This window comes from Miniopterus schreibersii, assembly GCF_964146895.1.
Source record: "Miniopterus schreibersii genome assembly, chromosome: 18".
NCBI classification, from domain to species: Eukaryota; Metazoa; Chordata; class Mammalia; order Chiroptera; family Miniopteridae; genus Miniopterus; species Miniopterus schreibersii.
The window spans coordinates 9,459,003-9,479,276 of NC_138121.1; the positions used below are offsets into that span (position 1 = coordinate 9,459,003).

Genomic DNA, 20,274 nt, shown 5'->3' on the forward strand with positions numbered 1-20,274 from the left:
TTAATAAAATCTATTTATTTTTATGTTTTTATAATTTAAATGGCTGTGTTTTCCAACTGACCCACTAACATTCCTGAGATTTTAACAATCATCTATAGCAATCTGGCATAAGCTGGCTCCAGCCCACCACTGGCCAAGGGACCTGCAGCCTAGGTCTCTGGGCCTAGACCTGGGAAGTGGCAGAAGACTACATTTCCCAGAAGCCTCCTCTTCTAGAGGCGTCAGCTTCTGAAAGCCGTTACTATGGAGACAGGCTAACAGATGGTACAGGCTGTCCTTAGAGGGTGAGAGGCGCAGTAGAGGACTGCGGGGTGTCAGGACCCTGCCCTGCAGGGGGAGAGGGAGGGTGCTGGTGGTAAGGGGGCTTCTTCTGCCTGGGGGCTTTCCGCCCTGACCTTTCTAGGGAAATTTTCACTGTGTGTGTGTGTGTGTGTCGGGGGAGGAAAAGGGTGCTTCTGGGGAAGAGGGTGCAAAAAATGACCTGTGGGGTGGGGAAAGCCTCTGGGCCTCTGGGCAGGGCCCAGGGAACTTTGAGGCCCGACTGCCCTCCTCAGACTGCACTATAGCTGATGAGGTCGCCTGATGTGGGGAAGGAAGTTTTATCGGTTCTGGTGGCTGTCCGGAGACGGAGTCCCTGCAGGAGGGATCAGCACACTCAGAACGGTGGACTTCAGACCAGGAGGGAGCCACCAAGACCACCTGTGTTCCTAGGTGGTGGTTTCCGGTGGCTTAGGACACAGAGGGAGAGACTGAGTCTCCCTTAAACTCCCTTCCACGGAGGAGAAAGTCTCTGCTCGGCACTGACGGGCCTGTAACACCTTCCGAGCCACCAGCTCCACCTCCGAGGACGTGCTCTGTGACCTTGGGCTCGGGGCCCACCTGGGCGCCTGCCCCAGTTGTCAGCCCCTGCTGCCCACAGACACCTTGGCCCTCTCCCCACCCTACTTCTCTCTCTCCTCACCCTCCCCACCTGCCGCCACCCTTCTGGGACTTCCCCTCTGCGCCTCACTTCCAATGTTGGTGATGTTCCCTTTTTTTTGGTCGTACTCCATATCACCACCTTACTATTATGAATAATTCCTTTAAGCTGTTTCACTTACTGGGCTTATTAAATATATTTAAATGGAAAATGTTATAATACGACAGTGATCCCTTCAGCATAGCATCATTCGCCGCAGAGAGACGATGCGGCCGGAATAAGTTGGCGGGAAGGAAGTGATGTTAAGGTTTGGGCTGCCCGCTCCTGCCCTGGCACCGGTTCCCGCCTGCGGCCTGCTAGCGCCTGTGTTAAGGGAGACCTGTGAACACTTGGAAGGTGTTATGGACCCGTCAGCGCCGAGCAGAGACTTTCTCCTCCGTGGGATGGAGTTTAAGGGATACTCAGTCTCTCCCTCTGTGGCCTAAGCCACCGGAAACCACCACCCAGGGACACAGGTGGTCTTGGTGGCCCCCTCCTGGTCTGAAGCCCACCGTCCTGAGTGTGCTGATCCCTCCTGCAGGGACTGCGTCTCCCGACAGCCAGAGCCACGCCAGGATGGAGGTCCTGAGAGAGAAGATCGAGGAGGAGGAGGAGGCCGAGCGGGAGGAGGCAGCCGAGAGGATGGAGAGGGGCGAGAAGACCATGAGGCTGCCCGAGATGCAGGTGCGGAAGGAGGAAACCATCATGACTCCGGAAATGCTCAGGGATCTGGAGAAGAAGCTGTCGGACATCGAGATCACTGTCCCGGATAAGCCCTCGTGAGTGTCAGGGTGTGGGCTTCAGGCCTTGAAGCCCTGGAGAGGGTGAGAGCAGGGCTGGGCGAAGTAGGAGCCAGGCAGAATGATGGCACCTGGGCTGGGGGGCCAGGCCAGGGCATCGAGGGAGGCCGTTAAGAGTGAGGGCTCTGCTTTCACACTGGCTGGGCCAAGTCTCCACTCTGCCCCTCACTAGCTGTGTGACCCTGGGCAAGTCACTCAACCTCTCTGTTCCTCAGTTCCCTTATCTGTTTAATAGGGCAGATGCTAATAATGATACTCCCCTCCTAGGTAGTTGTGAGGATTAAACAAGGATGGGATAGAGCCCATGGCAACTAAGGTGGATCGAGGGTTCCCTGTGTCCAGGCCTAGCTTCATGCCGACTAATTAATGCCATCCCTCCTACGGCACAGGGTCATTACCAAGGACACTATCGACATCTCCAAGCTGCCCCTTTCCTATCAAAGCAACACCACCAAGGAGGAGCACCTGCTGCAGGTGGCAGACAACTTCTCCCGCCAGTACAGCCACCTGTGCCCAGACCGCGTGCCCCTCTTCCTGTACCCACTGAATGAGTGTGAAGTGCCCGTAAGACCCAAGGCATGGGGTACAGGGTGGGGGGCTCGCTAGCAGAGGGCTGAAGGAGGTGGACCCAGGCACAGCCCTGTCCTAGAGCTTATAGATAGGGAAGAGCAGAAAAATAAGACAAAATGACCAGGATGGGTCCCAGGACCCAAGCACTGGACTCCTTCCTTCCAGCCCTGTGTCCCAGGGCATGTCCCCAAGTCTCTCTGGGCCTCAGTTTCCCCATCTGTAAATGGAATGGCAGAGGATGAATCCAAAGGCTGGAAAAGGGCAGCCCCCAGGTTGGCAGAGACTCGCAGACTGTTTTATTTGGCCGGTGTGGTGATTTTTAACCTACGTATGAGCTGCCAGCATTTGAGGCTCAGTGATTCTCATACAGATCCCTATCTCCTTTTCCCTTCTCTGGTAATCCCAGGCCTGCACTCCCCCTGCAGCAGTCAGCAGGGTCTGCACCGGGGCCGCACTCTAGGTGGGGCCATGTGAGATCCGGTGCTGGTGGGGCCTTCCTTGAATCCATAGAGACCCTGGAGGCCTGGACCCCAGGCCGCAGGTGGCAGAGCAGCCCCTGAAGGGCTCTAGTGGCACTAGGTCCCCACACTAGGTGGCGGCTTAGAGCTAGACAGACCCAGATCTGCTGCGAACTGTGAACCTGAGCTGGTCAGCTCATCTCTTGGAGCCTCAGTTTCCTCCTCTGTCAATGGCACCTTCCTCACAGGGTCGTTGGGGATTGGGGAGGTGATGCCAGGTCTGGTGGCACTCGGTGGGACAGTGGTGATAACGGGGGGGCAGGGGGGGAACTGATTTCTCACTGGAACCTGGGGACAGCACAAGCTTACTCTGGGCCTGGGCTGGAAGGGCTTTGAGGAATCCCTGTATCCAATGCCCAAGGCACTAGGGAGGAGCCTAAAACCCAGAGAGGCCTAGAAAGCATCCCCTGCCCCAAACCTGAAGTCTCTGGCTTCCTGGGAACGCCATACTCTCCACCCAGGTGGGATGCCCTCCCAGGGCCTTTGGTCTCTCCCCTTGCAGAAGTTCGTGAGCACAACCATCCGGCCCACTCTGATGCCCTACCCCGAGCTCTACAACTGGGACACCTGTGCCCAGTTTGTTGCAGACTTCCTCTCCATGGAGCCCCTGTCCGACCCTCTCAAGCCGGTAAGTGCCACTCTGGGCTGCATTCTAGGCCCATGAGGCCTAGGATAGGAAGCTGGGCAAGTCTGGAAAAAAAGGCTCAGCCCATCAGTCTCTTTGGGGAGGGAAGGGGAACAGGCCCAGAGAGACGTAGCCACTTGCCTAAGGTCACACAGCAAGCCTGGTCATCCGACTCCCAGTTCTTTGCCTCCTTTGCCTCTCTCTGCCTTCAGGGCCTTCCTTTCACAGTGAGTAGCAGAGGAGGTCCCTGCTACTCATGGCCCACAGCCTCATCTTTGAGCTTCTAACCAGCTCAATGGCCTTCTCATTGAGAAAGGAGGGAGGAAAAGAGGGAGGGAAGGATAGGTCTACAATGAGAACTGAGGAAAGGACAAGAGGAAAGCATGTAGGCAGGGAGAAGGTGAGGAGCACTTTAAAATATAACCATAAAACTGCCCATCAGACCACAAGCTTCACCAGGCCACAGGGCCTTTCCCATCAGGACGTCCACAGCCCCTGAGAACTGCAGTCAAATGTGGATGGCTCTTTCTCTGGTGGTCACCCCATTCTTAGCAGGCTCCCCAAGCCCACAAAGGTGAGGAGCCCTGTTGGGGTCCAGCCTGCATGGGCGCTAGTGCCCAGCCCTGGAGCACGGGGGGCAGGCCAGGGGCGGCGGGCCCGGCAGAGCTGACCCCCGCCATGGCCACGGCCAGCCCTCGCACCTGTACTCCCCGACCACGGTGCTCAAGTACCAGAAGGGCAACTGCTTCGACTTCAGCACGCTGCTCTGCTCCATGCTCATTGGCTCCGGCTACGACGCCTACTGCATCAACGGCTACGGCTCCAAGGACTTGTGCCTCATGGACCTGACCCGGGAGGTGTGCCCGCTCACCAAGAAGCCCAGGGAGGTAGGCCGGGCTCCAGATGTGGCCCCCTTAAAGCAGTGTGTCCCTGCGCCTCCCCCTGCCCCAGCCACGGGAACACAGCTCCATCACCACGGAGTTCGTATTTCAAACCGCCCGTGATTTCCCTAACCTCAGCTTAACGCACTCAGCCCAGGACCCCACGCTGGCTGTCCCTCTCCCCTTGACGTGACTCAGTTTCAGCTTCTGTGTTCCCCTCCATGAAGTAAATTTTGTGAAGGCCACGTGGCTTCTACCTTAAGTCAAACTCTTCCAAATTTACCCTGCCCTTTTGATAAAAGTCCATCCAGCCATTTTCATCTAAGGAAGAAACAGACATATGGACATTTAGTTCTGTCTTTTTCCCCCCCTCCCAAGTAAAAAGACCCCTTTTTAACAGCAGGGGGGGGTTGTGTTTTTATATATGTTGACTGAGACTCAAGAATGACCAGAAGCTGCTGTGAACACAAGAAGCTCTTAAGTGGGTTTCCTTTTAGGAAATAAAAGCCTCTCTTTGCCTTTGGAAAATAACCACACTACAGGCAGAAAATGCTTTTCATGAACTGTGTCAGTTCCAAAATTCAGTGATCAGGGTCAAATCCTGTGGGTATCTGCAGCTCAGGGCTGGGGACACATGTGCACCTGTGCTACACCTGGGTGAGCACCTGGGGGCCCTGGACGGTGCTCTGGTGGGGGGGGGGGCACCAGGTGAGAGCCTTGCTCTCTCAGGCCCACCGCCTCAAAGAAGATGGGATCTTCTCTCATCACTTTTGGCTCCAAAGGCCTGTGAGCTCACACATGGGCCTCTTAGCTCAGCCAAAATTTGAATTATTAAAATGATACCAATGCTAACAAAGGCAGAGGACTTTCCAGTGTACAAGCCACAATCAGGTCCCCTGATTTGGTTGTTCCTCACGACAGTCCCGTGTGGTAAGCATTGTCACTCAATTTTACATGTTACCAGAGCAGCACGGCTGGTAAACGGAAACCCAGGGATTGAGGCCCCGTCTCTGTGACTAAACTATGGCGAGTCACTATTTTTCCCTCCTAACTGCCACAAGCCCACTTCTGTAGCCTCTGCAGTGTTTTCTCCTGGATTTGTTTCTTGCCACTGTTCTCTCTCTCTCTTTCCCCCACACACACACACACACACACACACACACACACACACACACACATTTCTTCTCCTTTCTTGCCCAGGAACTCTTATTTTACATCAACATATGAAACCCTCCAATGGCAAAATCTGGAAAATCTGACTTCCCACAATTTGCCCCACTCTCCAGATCAGATCTGGATCATAGCTCATGTGGGCAGCAGGGGTAAAGAAGAGAAAACCACATCTTCTGAGCACCAGCCCTGATGGGCACCTCCCACGGGCACTTTCCTGGAGAAGATTCTTACTCTCATTCTAATTAACAGATGAGCCTGAGCTTAGGGAAGTGGAGGGACTTGTCCAAGGTCCCAGAGCTTCGAGGGCCAGAGAGCCCCTGGGCTCCAGGAGCAGCTGCGACCCCCTGGTCTGAGGGGTGGCGATTCATGGCTGCTGATCTTCTCTCGCTGGGTGACAGGCAGTCCAGGAGAAGGAAGTGGAACCACCTAAGAAGTACGCTGTCAAGCCCCCCAGGGACCTGACCAGCAGGTTTGAGCAGGAGCAGGAGATAAAGAAGCAGAAAGCCATCAAAGCTGAGCAGGATCTGCTGCGGAAGGAGGAGGAGGAGCGCCTCGGGGTAGGTCCCTGGTTCTCAGCCTCCAACCCCTGAGCTCAGCTCCTGAGAAGGGCTTTCTAAGAATGGAAGAGAGACACAGGTCATGGGAGAAATGTGTTTATTGACCCCTAGGTCCAAATCCCTCTTCCTTCCTCTCAACCATCCCCACCTCTGCCTGGCCATGTGGGAATCTCCCCCTGGAGGTCAGTCAGCTTCTGGTGAAAGGTTTCTCATGTCAACTCTGTTGCCTGGGGCAACCCATTTTATGTTGGGCAGTTTTGGTGTCCTCCTCATTCCAGACTCTTTCACTAAAGACCTACCTGCATATGCTCTCCCATCCATCCTCCCAACCACCCTTCCAGCTCTCCTTCCAACATCCATCCTTCTAGCTCTTCATCAACCCCTCCCTCTGTCCCTCTCTCCATCCATCTCTCCCTCCATCCATCCATTCATCCATCCATCTATCCTCCCATCTCCCCATCCATCCATCCATCCATCCATCCATCCATCCATCCTCTCATTTCCCCATCCATCCATCCATCCATCCATCCATCCATCCATCCATCCATCCATCCATCCATCCTCCCATCTCTCCATCCATCCATCCATCCATCCATCCATCCATCCATCCATCCATCCATCCATCTTCTCATCTCCCCATCCATCCATCCATCCATCCATCCATCCATCCATCCATCCATCCATCCATCCATCCATCCTCTCATCTCTCCATCCATCCATCCATCCATCCATCCCTCCATCTATCCATCTCTCCTACCCATCCACACTCCCATCCTCCCTCCCACCCTCTTTTCCTCCCTCCCTTATTTCCTTTCCTTCTATGTGGTATCTACCATCTCTTCTGGTTTGGGCACTATGGATATAATAATGAACGTGACATAGTCACCCTTGTCTCAGAGGGAGGCAGACAAGAAAGCCATATGGTGTCCCACTACCTTTCTTTGGATGAACTCTTATCCAGAATCACAACACAGAAAGCCAGTAAATCCCAGCTACCTTAGAGCTCCAAAGGGCCCAGTTTATAAACCCTAGATTGAGTCAGTCCCTCCCATTTTACTGATAAGAAAACAGGCTCAGAGGTGGGGTGATGTTCTCAAGCCCATGGTATAGCCTGGATCAGAACTCAGCTCTCCTGCCCATTCCCCAGCCCTGGGGAGATGACTCCCCCCCTTCCCACGATGTGGCCCACAGTCACCCACCTTTTCTGTGCAGGAGGCAAAGAACGAGAACTCCGACCCCCTGCATGGCCTGCGCGTGCATTCCTGGGTACTGGTGTTGTCGGGGAAGCGCGAGGTGCCCGAGAGCTTCTTCATTGACCCGTTCACGGCGCGCAGCTATAGCAACCAGGATGACAACTTCCTGGGCATTGAGAGCCTCTGGAACCACAAGAACTACTGGGTCAACATGCAGGACTGTTGGAACTGCTGCAAGGTGCCGGGCAGAGGCCTGCGTGGGTGTGGCAGTTATAGTGGGGGAGGGCGAGTGACCTGTGGGGAGAGCTGGCCGCCAGGCCACGAGGGCTTCACACTTTCCCCGTAGCTGAGTCTCCAGAGCCCACTCTATTCCAATGTGATTATTGTCTCTCTTGATTTGCGTATCCTATAAAATGTGGATTGTTAGTTTGTATGAATGACCTAAAAACCTTGTATTGAAATGCAACATACATAGAAGAAAAGTGCACTCGCCCTAAGTGTGCAGCTCAATGAATTTCCATAAAGTTATGTATAGAAAAATTCAGAGCCACTTACATAAGTTAAAAATACATATGCACATTTAGGGGAAGGTCATAACTGGACACAAGGTGACTTTTGGGGGGTGTGGGCAATGTTCTATTTCTGGATCTGGGCGCAGGAAACCAAGGCGTGTCAAAGTTATAGAAATCCACTGAGCTGTACACAAATCAAAAGAAAGACAGGCTCCAAGTCCTACGCTCTTTGGGTTTTTCCAGGTTCCTCCATTTCCAACCAGGCCACTTTCCCAAAGGCAGATCCTGGGTCCTTTGCCCCTATTCCAAAGGGACCCTGTTGAAGGTCTGCCACTGCCCCTGAGGGAGGCTGGCAGTTGACACAGGTGCGCCCCAGTACAAGTTACTTTGTCTGCAAGTCAGATGTTCCGAGGTGGAGAAATTTCTACCTTCAATGCAGGAGGAACCCCCTTGGCTTCCCTTAACCTCTGAGTCCAGGGTTGCTCAGCCCTCGCTGACCTCACAGGGTTGTGGGAAATACCACTTAGTAGTTGCTTAGAATAGTCAGTCCCTGACCATTCCATAAATGTTAGCCATTGTTACTCTTATTTTATAGAAAGAACATCTCCCACACTACACAGATGGGGCAGAGCCAAGACGGCCCTTCCCCAGAGCCCAAGCTCATAACTGCCATAGTGTCAGTGCCCTTGGAAGAATAATGGCCCTTGAGAGGCTGCGACAGTCCTCCTTTGTCCCTTTCCCAGGCTGAAGATCCTGTCTTCAGCCTCCTCTCATGGCACATCTTGGACTAATGCCAGGCAAAGAAATTTTATGGCCGAGATAACAGGAGTTGTGAAACGGAAGGGTGGCCTGGTGGGAGAGTAAGGCCCGAGAGGCAGCACCGCGTCACCAAGTAAGGGCACGAGAAAGATCATGAATCTGGCTGTCACTTTACTGCCAGATGAGTGGGGAAGTGGCTGCTTTGCTCCTTTAAAGAGACTTGAAATGGCACCGGGGGCAGGGAGCTGTGGTGAGGCCCCACACGGAGACAGAGAGACCCCCAGGCTCACAGGACATGGTGGTTGTCCTTTCAGTTATGCTTTTTCTATAGAAACTGACATTTAAGTAGCAAAATACCTAACTACTGCTTACTACTGACCAAAGTGATAGAATGGAGGATGTGACTGAAAGAAATACCAGCATCTGTATAATTTGGTTCCTCTCCACTAAGCTTTGACTGTCTGCAGTCACTGCTACATCCATGAGCAGTTCTCTCTCCTCCTCTAGCCCATCCCCTTCTCCTCTCCCCCCACCCCCCAGCTGGAGTAGAGAAATACTCAGGAGCCCTCCAGGCCTCAGATATGACAGTGAGGACTGGGACAGCTTCACGCTGTTCTTAAGCCTTTGCCCTTCCTCTGGGACACTGATCCTGGGGATGGCATGCCACCTGAGGTGGTAGACTGGGATTGAGGGGTGCTCCCCACCTGCCGGGAGTTGTCTGGCAGGTGAGCTGAGGCTCAGGTGGACTGGCATGAAAAGAGACGGGGGATCCACGCCCTGGGAGAGAAACCCTGCCTGCTTCTTCGGCACCATGCCTCTTCTTTTCCCTGGTGGGAGTAAACACCGCCGGAGGCCTTCTTTCAAACCTGCCATCTCCCCCTCCCATAAAATCTCACCTGCTTGCTTTTGCTCTGCACGCTGCCTGGGCTGCCCCCGGGAGTTTCGGAGTTTTTCACGGAGACAGCAGTGGGATGTCTTCGTGGCGAGATTGGGCAACAGAAAGGGTGTTCCAGTCCCCCTCAGGGCCTCAGTTTCCTGTTGAAATGGGCAGGGTGGGTGTGGACTCACAGGGGCTGCTGGAGCCAAAATTCTGCCCCTCTGACCTGAGACCCAGGCCCCTTCCGCACTCTGGGAGCAGCTGCTTCCCACCACCCGGTGAAACAGAAGGAGGCCGTGGGGTGTGCTCAGCTGATCCCCTCCCCCATCAGGACTTGATCTTTGACCTGGGAGACCCTGTGAGGTGGGAGTACCTGCTTTTGGGGACCGATAAGCCTCAACTGTCCATAGCTGAGGAAGATGATGATGGCCTGAACGATGATGACGACGTGGAAAACCTGGTGAGTCTCATCTGCCTGTGGGGTGGGGGGCAGGTGAGGGGAGGTGGCTTCACATCCACTCTTGCTTCATGCTGGCCTGACAGATGTCCCACCAGCACGCGTATGGGAGGGGACAGTCTAGGTAGACTGATTATAGATTCCTCAAGCAGAAGACCCTGGACTACGGCCTCATTTTATAGATGAGGCCCAGACAGATCCAATGACCTGCCAGGACATAGTGGGGTAGGGGAGGGCTGGGATTTGCATTCGGGTCCTGCCCCACACACAGTCCATGCTGTTCAGAGAGCATGCCCCTTGGAGCAGGGTGCTAAGACCCCCTCCACAGGCCCGGGGAGCCCCAAGGCTGGTCATTCCTCACTTCCAGGCCATCCCACATAGCCACTATGATCTCCCAGAAGCACTTCTAGGCCTTTCTTGTCCATCCTCTTAGCCCTTCTGAAGGTCACTGACCTGGGGCCTTCCCATAGGTGCTTAACCTGAATGAACTTGTCTAAATCTTCACAACCACCAGGCAACATGGGTACTAGTATTATCATCCATGGTTATTATCGTCCCATTTTACAGATAGAAAGGCACACAGAGGGGCAAAGTAACTTACCCAAAGTTACACAGCCAGTAAGTGACAGAGCTGGGATTTGAACCTGGGATTTGACAGTCTGGTTTCGTTGTCTGGGTTCTCAACAGCGACTCTGTTCTACCTGCTGGGGCTGCTTGAGGACAAAATGAGACCACGGGTGTGATGTGCTGGCAAAGCAGTGTAGACATGCCTGGCAGTTGTGTGGAGAGTATCCAGAGTCCTCAGCTCTGTAGGCTGGACAGTAAATCCCCGTGCATGGGCGCCCCCTGCTGGCCGAAAGGGTGGCCCGATTAGATGAGCCCGTGGCAGAGATCTGAGCAATATTTGTGACAGTTTTAAGTTGAGAAAATCTTTTTCGAGTTTCTGTGGACAGCTAGCTAGAGGACCATTTGTGTAGCCCAGGCCTGATTGTACAGTTGGGAAAACTAAGGCTCAGAGAGAAAAAGCAAACCAGTAAGGGCAGCTGGGCAGTATCCTCAGCCCTTCATGTACCTTCTATCAGTGAACCCTCCCAAGGGCCCTACTTTATAGCTGGGAAACTAAGGGTCAGAGTGGTTAAGGGGCTTTGCCAGGACCCCTTAGCTGGTGTTAGATGGGGGGGGGGGGATGTGGCTTGTGTCCACCTGACCCCAGAAGCCCTTATCTTCTTGTTTTTTAAGATTTTTAAATTGATTTTTAGAGAGAGAGGAATGGAGAAAGAAAAACATCAATGTGAGGGTGTAACATTGGTTGGCTACCTCCTGCATGCCCCGGACTGGCCCCCAACCCAGCATGTGCCCTGACCAGGAATCGAACCAACAACCTCTTGGTGCACTGGATGATGCCCATCCAACTGAGCCACACTGGCCATGGCGCCCCTCTCTTAACCCGGGGCCTGTGGCTGAGCCTGGTGCTTCTGACAACCGAGGGAAGGCGGGGTGTGCAGAGCAGGGGTGCTGCTGTCCTAGCCAGGGGAGGTCCCAGCCCACTGGAGGCAGACTCCTCCTCTTCCTCCCTATCTTGGATCACGCCAGGCCAGGTGAAAACTGCCCTGCCTCCTGGCTCCCCTCAGGGAGCTGCCAAGCCACCCTGGCTTGGCACTGGGGGCAAGCAAGACAGAGGCTCTGCCTGCAACTGCTGAGCAGAGCCAGCCCCCCCTACCCACCTCTCCCAACAGGGCAAGGAGGAAGAGGGCTTCGACATGCCGCACTCCTGGGTGGAGCAGATTTCCATCTCCCCAGAGGGTATGCACCTGTGCTCACTGCCCCTCCCTAGGATGGGGGCCACCTGGGACGGTCCCGGCGACAGGCGACAGCGACAGCGAGGCAGGGGGACCCCAGCAGAGGCTGCTCTGCCCCTCATTCCCCCCCCTCCTGCTTTCTGCTGCCCCTCCTCATACTTCTTTCCTACCACACACACGCAGCTGTGCCCCCGAGGGCCTGACACCAATCTGCGGATGGGACGGGGCTCAGTTAACTCCGCTGGATGGAGTGTGGGAGGTGATGGAGGACCGAGGACCAGAACACAGTTGTTCCCTTCCCTCACCCCACCCTGGCAGGAGGAGGCCATGCACGGTACCCAGATGGCAGAGGGGAGGCATCAGGACCAGGGAGGGGCAGGCAGAGAAAGCAGGAGGACAGGGCCTCTTGTGCCTCATGCCAACATCTGCTGGCTGCTGAGGTTCCTGTCTGGGAGTACCTAGACCCACAGGGATGGCATAGGCCATGGGCTATTCCAACAGGGTGGAAAGGCCAGGGAAGGTGTCATGAGAACCCAGGGGAGGGGCACCCGGCTCAGCCCCAGGTTTGGGGCCTGAGGGGTGGGGAGGAGAAGGGCTTCCAGGAGGAGGGGTCCTCTGACCTAAGTTGTGAAGCATAAAAAGAAGTCAGGTGAGGCTGGAGGGGGTGGTGTTTCTGGCAGAGAGACCTTCACAGGCAGAGGCCTGGCAGTGTGTGGTGCCACAAGGTGCAGGTCAGCTGCTTGTGCTCAACTCTGAGAGCTCCTCCAGGGCAAGAGCCACCTGGGACGTCCATTCTCCTCTGCACCCCCGGAGCGGGCTTGGGACCTAGAGGAGCTTGGCAGGCAGCTCAGTGGACAACGGCTGAGTGAGTGGCTGAGGGGGGTCCTGATCTGGGAGGTCCCTCACCCCAGCCCACTCTGTGTCTACAGCGTTCGAGACCCGCTGCCCAAATGGGAAGAAGGTGATACAGTACAAGAAGGCCATGCTGGAGAAGTGGGCCCCATACCTCAACAGCAATGGGCTCATGTGCCGCCTCAGCACCTACGAGGACTCGGAGTGTAAGGGGGCAGCCCGGGCAGGGGGCGCTGTCCCTGACATGCTGTGTGATGTTAGACAGGTCACTGACACTCTCTCGGTGTGAGGGTGGGCCCTGCAAGGAATGATGGGACGGAGGCTGGGGCAGCTGGCCTGGCTGCAGCCAGCACCGATTGGCCCCACAGGTACCAAGACTTTGGAGATAAAGGAGTGGTACCAGAATCGGGAAGACATGCTAGAGCTGAAGCACATAAACAAGGTCACAGGCCTGAACATCGACTACTTCAAGCCCGGCCACCCCCAGGCTCTGCGTGGTGAGTGGACCCCATTGTCCGACCAGCCAGGGGCCCCGGAGGGGCCTTACATACTCCTTAGAGCAGCCTCCATGCAATGAGCACATGGTGGGGAAAACCAGTGTCTGTGTATCGACAGGGTTCTTTGGGTGGCAAGCAACAGAAACCGCCCCGCCTCCCTAAGCAAACCAGATGTGAGAGGTCAGGGAAGTGCAGAAAATCCAAGGAAACATGACAAATGTTCCTTCAGGAAAGTGACAGCCAGGGCCACATGCCATTTCTGTGGTTGGGATCAGGCCCACAGCAGGATCCACGTTTATAGATGGGTCAGGATGCTGAGCAATAAAACCAACAGATGCCCCACAAGGGTGATGCAGAAGACAGAGGGTGTGGAGGTTGTGGACATGACCCTGGGAAGAAAGGAAAGGACATGCCTTAGGAGAGAATCAACAGCCCTAGCCAAGAAGTCACAAAAGGAGACATAGGGTCAATATACCATCTACCAAAAAAATAGTCAACCTCACTTGATGGTTGAAATAAAAATAAACAAATGAAACTGTATCACTAAGGGACTGTCTTACAACCCTCATGTCATCAAAGATGAAAAAATGGTCCTACAGGGAGTGAGCAAGTGTGCAAAGCAGCAGTCGCCCCTGTCACTGCTGGCAGGACAGCAAACTGGCATTTGGGCAAAATAACCAATGCCAGCCTTAAAATATTTATGCTTTGTGACCAGCAGTTCAACGGCTTAGAATTTGTTCTGAGAAATTAATGGGCAAGAATTTTTAAAAAATGCATGAAGCAGATGTTCATCGTAGTGTTGTTTATAATAAGAAAAAGGCTGGAAACAGCCTAAATGCCCAGCAGTGGGCATGGGTTACAGACCTAAGGCTCATCTATGAGCAGTCATGGCTGTGCCTTCTCCCTGGGGTCTGGGGTCAGGATTGGGTTATCCAACCAGTGGCCAGGGCTCCTGGTGCTGACCCAGTCGTCTCCCTGGCCCCACCTCCCACGGCAGTGCACTCGTACATGTCCATGCAACCTGAGAATGATCGAGTCATGGAGTTCTACGAAAGGGCCCGTGTGGATAGCCTGGTAAAGCGGGAGGAGACGCCCAAGACAATGACTGAATACTATCAAGGACGGCCAGACTTCCTCTCCTACCGCCATGTCACTTTTGGACCCAGGATCAAGAAATTAAATCTGAACAGCGCAGAGTCGAACCCCCGGCCCATGGTGGTAAGAGTTTAGCAGGCCTGGGAACAGTGTGACTGCCCACTCTGGCAAGCCTGGGTTCCCCTGGGATGGGGACAGCTCTGACTCTGGAGTGGCATCTTTCCCAAGAAACCTTTCTCATTAGTGCCCTCAGCCACTAGGCCAGGGAGCTATTATTTCCCTATGATTATAAAAAGTGTACACTCAGGCTAAACATTTAGAATATATGGGAAAATATATCTAGAGAGAAAAAATATAAAGAGAAAAAATTTAAAAATATCTCCAAATGGAATCTCTCAGATATTACTGCATGATATAGGTTTGGTTTTGAGAGTCTTTTCTAACTTAATTGAGATGGGGGGAGGAAGAATCCCTGACTCACCCACTTAACATTAAGTTGTGCATTTTTTTCTCTGTATCATTACAAATTATTTCATAACTGAGTTTAATGGCTGCATACCAAAAAACAAACAAATGAAAAACCTCTTTCTAGCAGTAAGGAATGGCTAGTGATAAAGAAGGCTACCTGGAAAGGTAGTGAGCTCCCCATCTCTGGAGGTGAGCAAGCAGTTTTGTGGAGGCAGGTAGAGAAGAAACCTAGCACCACACAGGGCTGGAGCGGCGTGGCACTGAAACCCATGGGCCATGAGAACCATTGTCTAAGAGGGGCTGCTCCACATAAACCCCCAAATGATCCAGACCCCAGTGTCCCTGAGGGCACACACAGAAACCTCTTCCCCTGCCCATCCTGTGCGTGCTCTGGCCCCCCAGAAAATCACAGAGCGGTTCTCCCGCAACCCGGCCAAGCCCGCTGACGAGGACGTGGAGGAGCGCGTGTTTCTGATCCTGGAGGAGCGCATCCAGCTGCGCTACCACTGCCTCGAGGACCACATCACGGCCTCCAAGCGCGAGTTCCTGCGGCGCACCGAGGTGGACAGCAAGGGCAACAAGATCATCATGTCGCCCGAAATGTGTATTAGCTTCGAGGTGGGCCTGGGGGCCGTGGCGGGCAGGGCGGGGGGTGGCGAGGAGAAGGAACTGGGGCTCTGTGTCCCATCCCAGCAGCTTGGGGGAACTGGGATGAAAACTCCAGATCCCCAGCCTGGAAGTTCATCTCTGCCCCTTGGGAAAACCAAGAGCTCCCATCCCAGGACCCTTCTCTTTGCAGCTCTTCTGAAAATCTTCCCTTTTCCACCAAGAAAGACAGCCCAGCAGGCCAAGACTACTCTGCATTGTTCCTACTCCCCCAGCCCTGGGCAGAGCAGGCCCCAGATCCTGAGACCGACCCTGGAGGAGACGATCCTCTCACCTCCACAGGGCTGGCTTTCCTAGCTCAAGTCCTCACTCACCTGGCACATTCTTCTTAGTCTCTAGTTTCTCTTATATTATTATCTGTGTGTTTTTTAAAATGTCTTTATTGATTTTTTTTTTTTTTTAGATAGGAAGGAAAAGGGATAGAGAGATAGAAACACTGACGAGAGAGAAACATCGATCAGCTGCCTCCAGCACACACCCTACTGGGGATCGAACCCACAACCTGAGCATGTGCCCTGACCGGGAATTGAATCAGTGACCCCTTGGTTCATGGGTCAATGCTCAACCACTGAGCCACACTGGTCGGGCATGATCTGTGTTTTTTGTGTGTTTTTTAAATATATCTTTATTGATTTCAGAGAGAGGAAGGGAGAGGGAGAGAGCGATAGAAACATCAAAGATGAGAGAGTCATTGATTGGCTGCCTCCTGCACGCCCCCGACTGGGGATGGAGCCCACAACCTGGGAATGTGCCCTGACCAGGAATGAACCCCAATTGCCTGGATCCTAGGTCAATGTTCAACCACTGAGCCACGCCCGGCCAGCCGATCTGTGTTTTTGTAGATGAAGAAACTGAGGCCCAGAGAGGTTAAGCAACTTGCTGGAGGTCACACAGCTAGAAAACAGAGGGAAAGATTTGAACCCAAGAGGCCTGGCTCCAGAGCCTGTGCACGACCCCGGCTGTTGCTGCCTCTCTGTGTCACCGCGGTTGCCGTTCCAGGTGAAGCCCATGGAGCACACCAAGAAGCTTCTCTACCAGTACGAGGCCATGATGCAACTGAAGAATGAAGAGAAGCTGTCCAGACATCAGGCCTGGGAGTCCGAGCTGGAGGCAGGGTCCCCTGGGAGACTGGGCAGGTGGGAGGTGGCAGGGGAGGGGGGGGCCTGAACCATGCCCTCCCCCACTTCCCAATTCAGGTGCTGGAGATCCTGAAGCTTCTAGAGGAAGAGGAGGAGGCGCACACGCTGAAAATCTCCATCTATGACACGAAGCGCAATGAGAAGAGCAAGGAGTACCGAGAGGCCATGGTGAGCCTCACTCCCTGACCCCAGCCCTGACTGTTTTTGGCACCCCCCTGGCCTCCAGGGTGATGAGGATTATGGGGATCCTACCCTTTATGGGGATGAAGTTACTGATGTCATTGTGCTCATCCTTGCTGCTGAGCTGACCATTTCTATGTTTTACCCCAAAGAGCACTCAGGATCCAGGCCAGGTCTCCCCCACCTCCAGGGGCTGTGGCCAACCCTAGGCCTCTACTGCACACGGAATGAATGAAAAGTGTGCTCCCACCTCCACCTGGGCCTCCCCTTGAGGTCGAGACCTGGCCAGTAGCCTCAGCGAGCCAACTCTGGCCACAGGCCTGAGTTCTCCATCCCCTACTGCACAGGGTGTTCAGGTTACACCCTCAGGTTGCGAGGCCCAGGTTGGTTTCGAGGCCAGCTTCTAAATCTCCTTCACCAACCAAGTAGAGATTTCTAAAAATAGTCTGAGGTTGGAGAAGCAGGACAGAGCGTCAGATGACTGGTTCCCAGGCTCCCAGGGTTGGGCATCAGCCCCCACATCTGCCAATACAAGACATAAGGCTCCAGGGTGAAAGGGAAAAAGAGAGAGTTACTGGCAGGGGGTTTTTTTGTGTGTGTTTTTAAAAAATATATCTTTATTGACTTCAGAGAGAGGAAGGGAGAGGGACAGCGAGAAATAGAAGCATCAGTGATGAGAGAATTATCATTGATCAGCTGCCTCCCGCATGCCCCCTACCAGAGATTAAGCCTGCAACCTGGGCATGTGCCCTGACCAGGAATTGAACCTTGATCTCCTAGGATCCTAGGTTGATGCTCAACCCCTGAGCCACACCCGGCTGGGCCTTACTGGCAGTTTTTGATTTAACATCATTAATAACAACCATTTATTACCATTTACTGAGCAAGCATCTACTGAGCGTTAGGTGTGTGCTGAGACTCAGGTAGAGACATGAATTCATGTGAGACAGAGAGTTAGCTGTTACCAATAACCACAGGTACAAGGGACAGCACACAGGCCCCTCTGAGACCTCAGTCCCAGAGGCACCAAGCACTGGGATCTGGATTTGAGGCCTGGTTTTGTGTGGTCACATGTTGACGCAGAGCTGGCAGGGAGGTCTCAGCAGCCCCTGCTGGTCCAGCCGACCATCACCCCCAACCTCCACAGGAGCGTGTGATGCACGAGGAGCACCTGCGGCAGGTGGAGGCTCAGCTGGACTACCTGGCCCCGTTCCTGGCACAGCTGCCCCCAGGAGAGAAGCTGACACGTGGGCAGGCCTTACGTCTCAAGGACGAGTGCCTCAGTGACTTCAAGCAGCGGCTCATTGACAAGGCCAACCTTATCCAGGCCCGTTTCGAGAAGGTACGGCCAGGGCCGAGGCAGAGGAGAGGACCTCAGCATCCTCATCCTGAAAATGGGCCCAGGGCTGTTTGCCAACCATCTCACAGACTTGTGAGGGGCTATTGTTTGGAATTTCCAAAAGACTAAGTTGGGCAAATAAATGAATGGATGGGTGGTTGGATGGATGGGATGAGGGATGGGTGGATGAATGAATGAATGGATGGTTGGGTAAATGGGTGGAGGGATGGATGGATGGTGCATTGTAACAACTCCTAGTCCTAGATGCATTTCCATTGTTAGAAGTATACCATGCAGCTCCCATGTATTATCTCATTTAATCTTCACAAAGAGTTCTATGGTGGTGGTGGAAGTGGTGGTGCTGGTAGTGGGTGGGCACAATGACCCTCATTTGGCAGAAAAAATTGGAAGCTCTGAAAATACAAGTTGTCCAGAGCTCCATGGTTGTCTCAATCTTGAACCCTGCTCTGACCTAATAGACTCAATATTCCTCTAATCACAACCCCAGTGGCTCCCACTCAAGGCATTTTTTTGGCCCTACCTCTGCTCCTCTGGCTTCTGTGGGTGGGGTAGAGGAGTCAACCCTCCTGGATTGTCTGGTGACTGGAGGTCTCAATCTATAGCCTGGGGAGGGACAGCCCTCATCAACCCTCCTGCTCTCTCCTCCCCATGCCCACAGGAGACCCAGGAGCTGCAAAAGAAGCAGCAGTGGTACCAGGAGAACCAGGTGACCCTGACAGCTGAAGACGAAGACTTGTACCTCAGTTACTGCTCTCAGGCCATGTTCCGCATCCGCATCCTGGAGCAGCGGCTCAACCGGTGAGGGGGGAGGGGAGCTGGAGGGGACCCACTGGAAGCTGGAGCACCAGCTTTATAACCTTCCTCCCCCACCACCTCTCCCCTTTCCCTCTGATTTCAGACACAAGGAGCTGGCCCCGCTGAAGTACTTGGCTCTGGAGGAAAAGCTCTACAAGGACCCGCGCCTGGTGGAGCTCCTAAAAGTCTTTGCTTGATGCCCCTCCTGCATCTCTGGCCCTTTGATTCCCCTCCTTCAGCCTAAGCTGCCAGGAGAGAAACGTTCCCCACAGCCCAGCCTCCCCGTTTCCTACACCCAGGTAATGACTGTGGACTTAGGTGCTTAGCCTCACTGCCACTCCCCATCCCTGCAGGCCCATCTGTTCACCCTTCTCATGAATAAACACACTTTTAATGTGCAGTTTATACCTCATGTTTCACAAGCTCCAGCACCAGCCTTTCTCTCCTTCCCTTATTTATCTATAGCCTGGGACCAACCCCCTCCACCCTCCTTGGCCACCTTCGCTGACTTCCTGTCTTTTCCATCGGAATGCCGAGCACTTGGCAGCACCTCTGCAGATGGTCTCAAGAATTATCTGTCCTCAAATGTCAGTAAGACGGAGGCTGAGAAACCCTGCTTGGGCTCAGTGGAAACGCACGAACTATAACCACATGAATGACACGGTTGCATTTCTCAAAAATAATATCAAAGATTCCAGACACAAACAAGTACACACTGCATGATTCCATTTCTATAAAGAACAAAAAAGGGCAAAATTAACCTGTGGAGCACCAGGGGAACTTTCTGGGGTGCTGGCAATCTTCTTCTCGACCTGAGCATGTTCAGATGGTGAAAATTCGTCGACCTGCACACTTACAGTATATGGGGTATGTGTATTATACGTCAATGTAGTGTTGCAAAATGGGTGACCATGAATCTAATCAAGCTTTAACTTCCATTTTAACAAGAAACTCAGGGGGGAAAGGAACAACATAAATGACACTAGAAGGGAAAAGTCAAACAAAATTATAACGTTAGACAGTCAACAATGTAAATGGCCCAATCTCTCTTCATTTAAAAGGGGGGGGGGAATAGAATGAGCTGAAAAGAGCCAAGTGTGCTGAATCCTGATCGTCTCCTACTTAGGAAAACAGTTATTAAAAATATTTTCGGGATGATTATGAAAATCTGGACTGGAAGAGAACTGTTGTTTTCTCAGGTGTGGTGATACAATGCTTACGCAGGATAAGGGCCTGATTTTTAAGAATGACATGCTCCATAGTATTTAGCGTCCGGCTGAAATGTCTAGACGTCTACAACTCCCAAAAGGTTCAGAAAACCCACACGGATAAAGCAAATACAGCAAAACGTTCGCAAGTGTGGAAACCCACACCGCGAGTGTATGGGTGATCACCATGTTATTAAAGGATTAAATATCTTTATCGTATTCTCTCGAGTTTCGTCTATGACGTTTTCATGTACGAAGTCGAGAAATACAGGAAGGACAGTTTTGATCGGATTTTTTTCTGCTAATCGAGTCCTCTCTGGATGGTGCCCAAATGC

At 53.4% G+C, this 20,274-nt stretch overlaps 1 protein-coding gene across 2 annotated transcripts; it reads left to right on the top strand.

Annotated features, from left to right (window-relative positions):
• Nucleotides 1–251: 251 nt before the first annotated feature.
• DRC7 (dynein regulatory complex subunit 7) lies at nucleotides 252–19,135 on the top strand. 2 transcript variants are annotated; one of them, XM_081118369.1, is made up of 18 exons: nucleotides 252–355; nucleotides 1,500–1,737; nucleotides 2,148–2,322; nucleotides 3,349–3,474; nucleotides 4,164–4,358; nucleotides 5,924–6,082; nucleotides 7,295–7,513; nucleotides 9,755–9,883; nucleotides 11,617–11,683; nucleotides 12,609–12,737; nucleotides 12,900–13,028; nucleotides 14,026–14,246; nucleotides 14,994–15,209; nucleotides 16,257–16,367; nucleotides 16,454–16,564; nucleotides 17,724–17,918; nucleotides 18,595–18,734; nucleotides 18,835–19,135. In XM_081118369.1, the coding sequence occupies exons 2-18, from the start codon at nucleotides 1,535–1,537 to the stop codon at nucleotides 18,926–18,928; spliced, it is 2,619 nt and encodes an 872-aa protein (XP_080974495.1). In that variant the 5' UTR covers nucleotides 252–355; nucleotides 1,500–1,534; the 3' UTR covers nucleotides 18,929–19,135. The 2 variants fall into 2 exon arrangements, with proteins under 2 accessions (XP_080974495.1, XP_080974496.1); XM_081118370.1 differs by having other exon boundaries at nucleotides 258–284.
• Nucleotides 19,136–20,274: the final 1,139 nt, after the last annotated feature.

Excerpts from the sequence above, each read along its gene's own strand:
- DRC7 (XM_081118369.1), top strand. The coding sequence starts at position 1,535 with ATGGAGGTCCTGAGAGAGAAGATCGAGGAGGAGGAGGAGGCCGAGCGG. Across the intron at positions 9,884-11,616 it reads ATGACGACGTGGAAAACCTG|GGCAAGGAGGAAGAGGGCTT; the intron begins GTGAGTCTCATC and ends CTCTCCCAACAG. Across the intron at positions 14,247-14,993 it reads CGAACCCCCGGCCCATGGTG|AAAATCACAGAGCGGTTCTC; the intron begins GTAAGAGTTTAG and ends CTGGCCCCCCAG.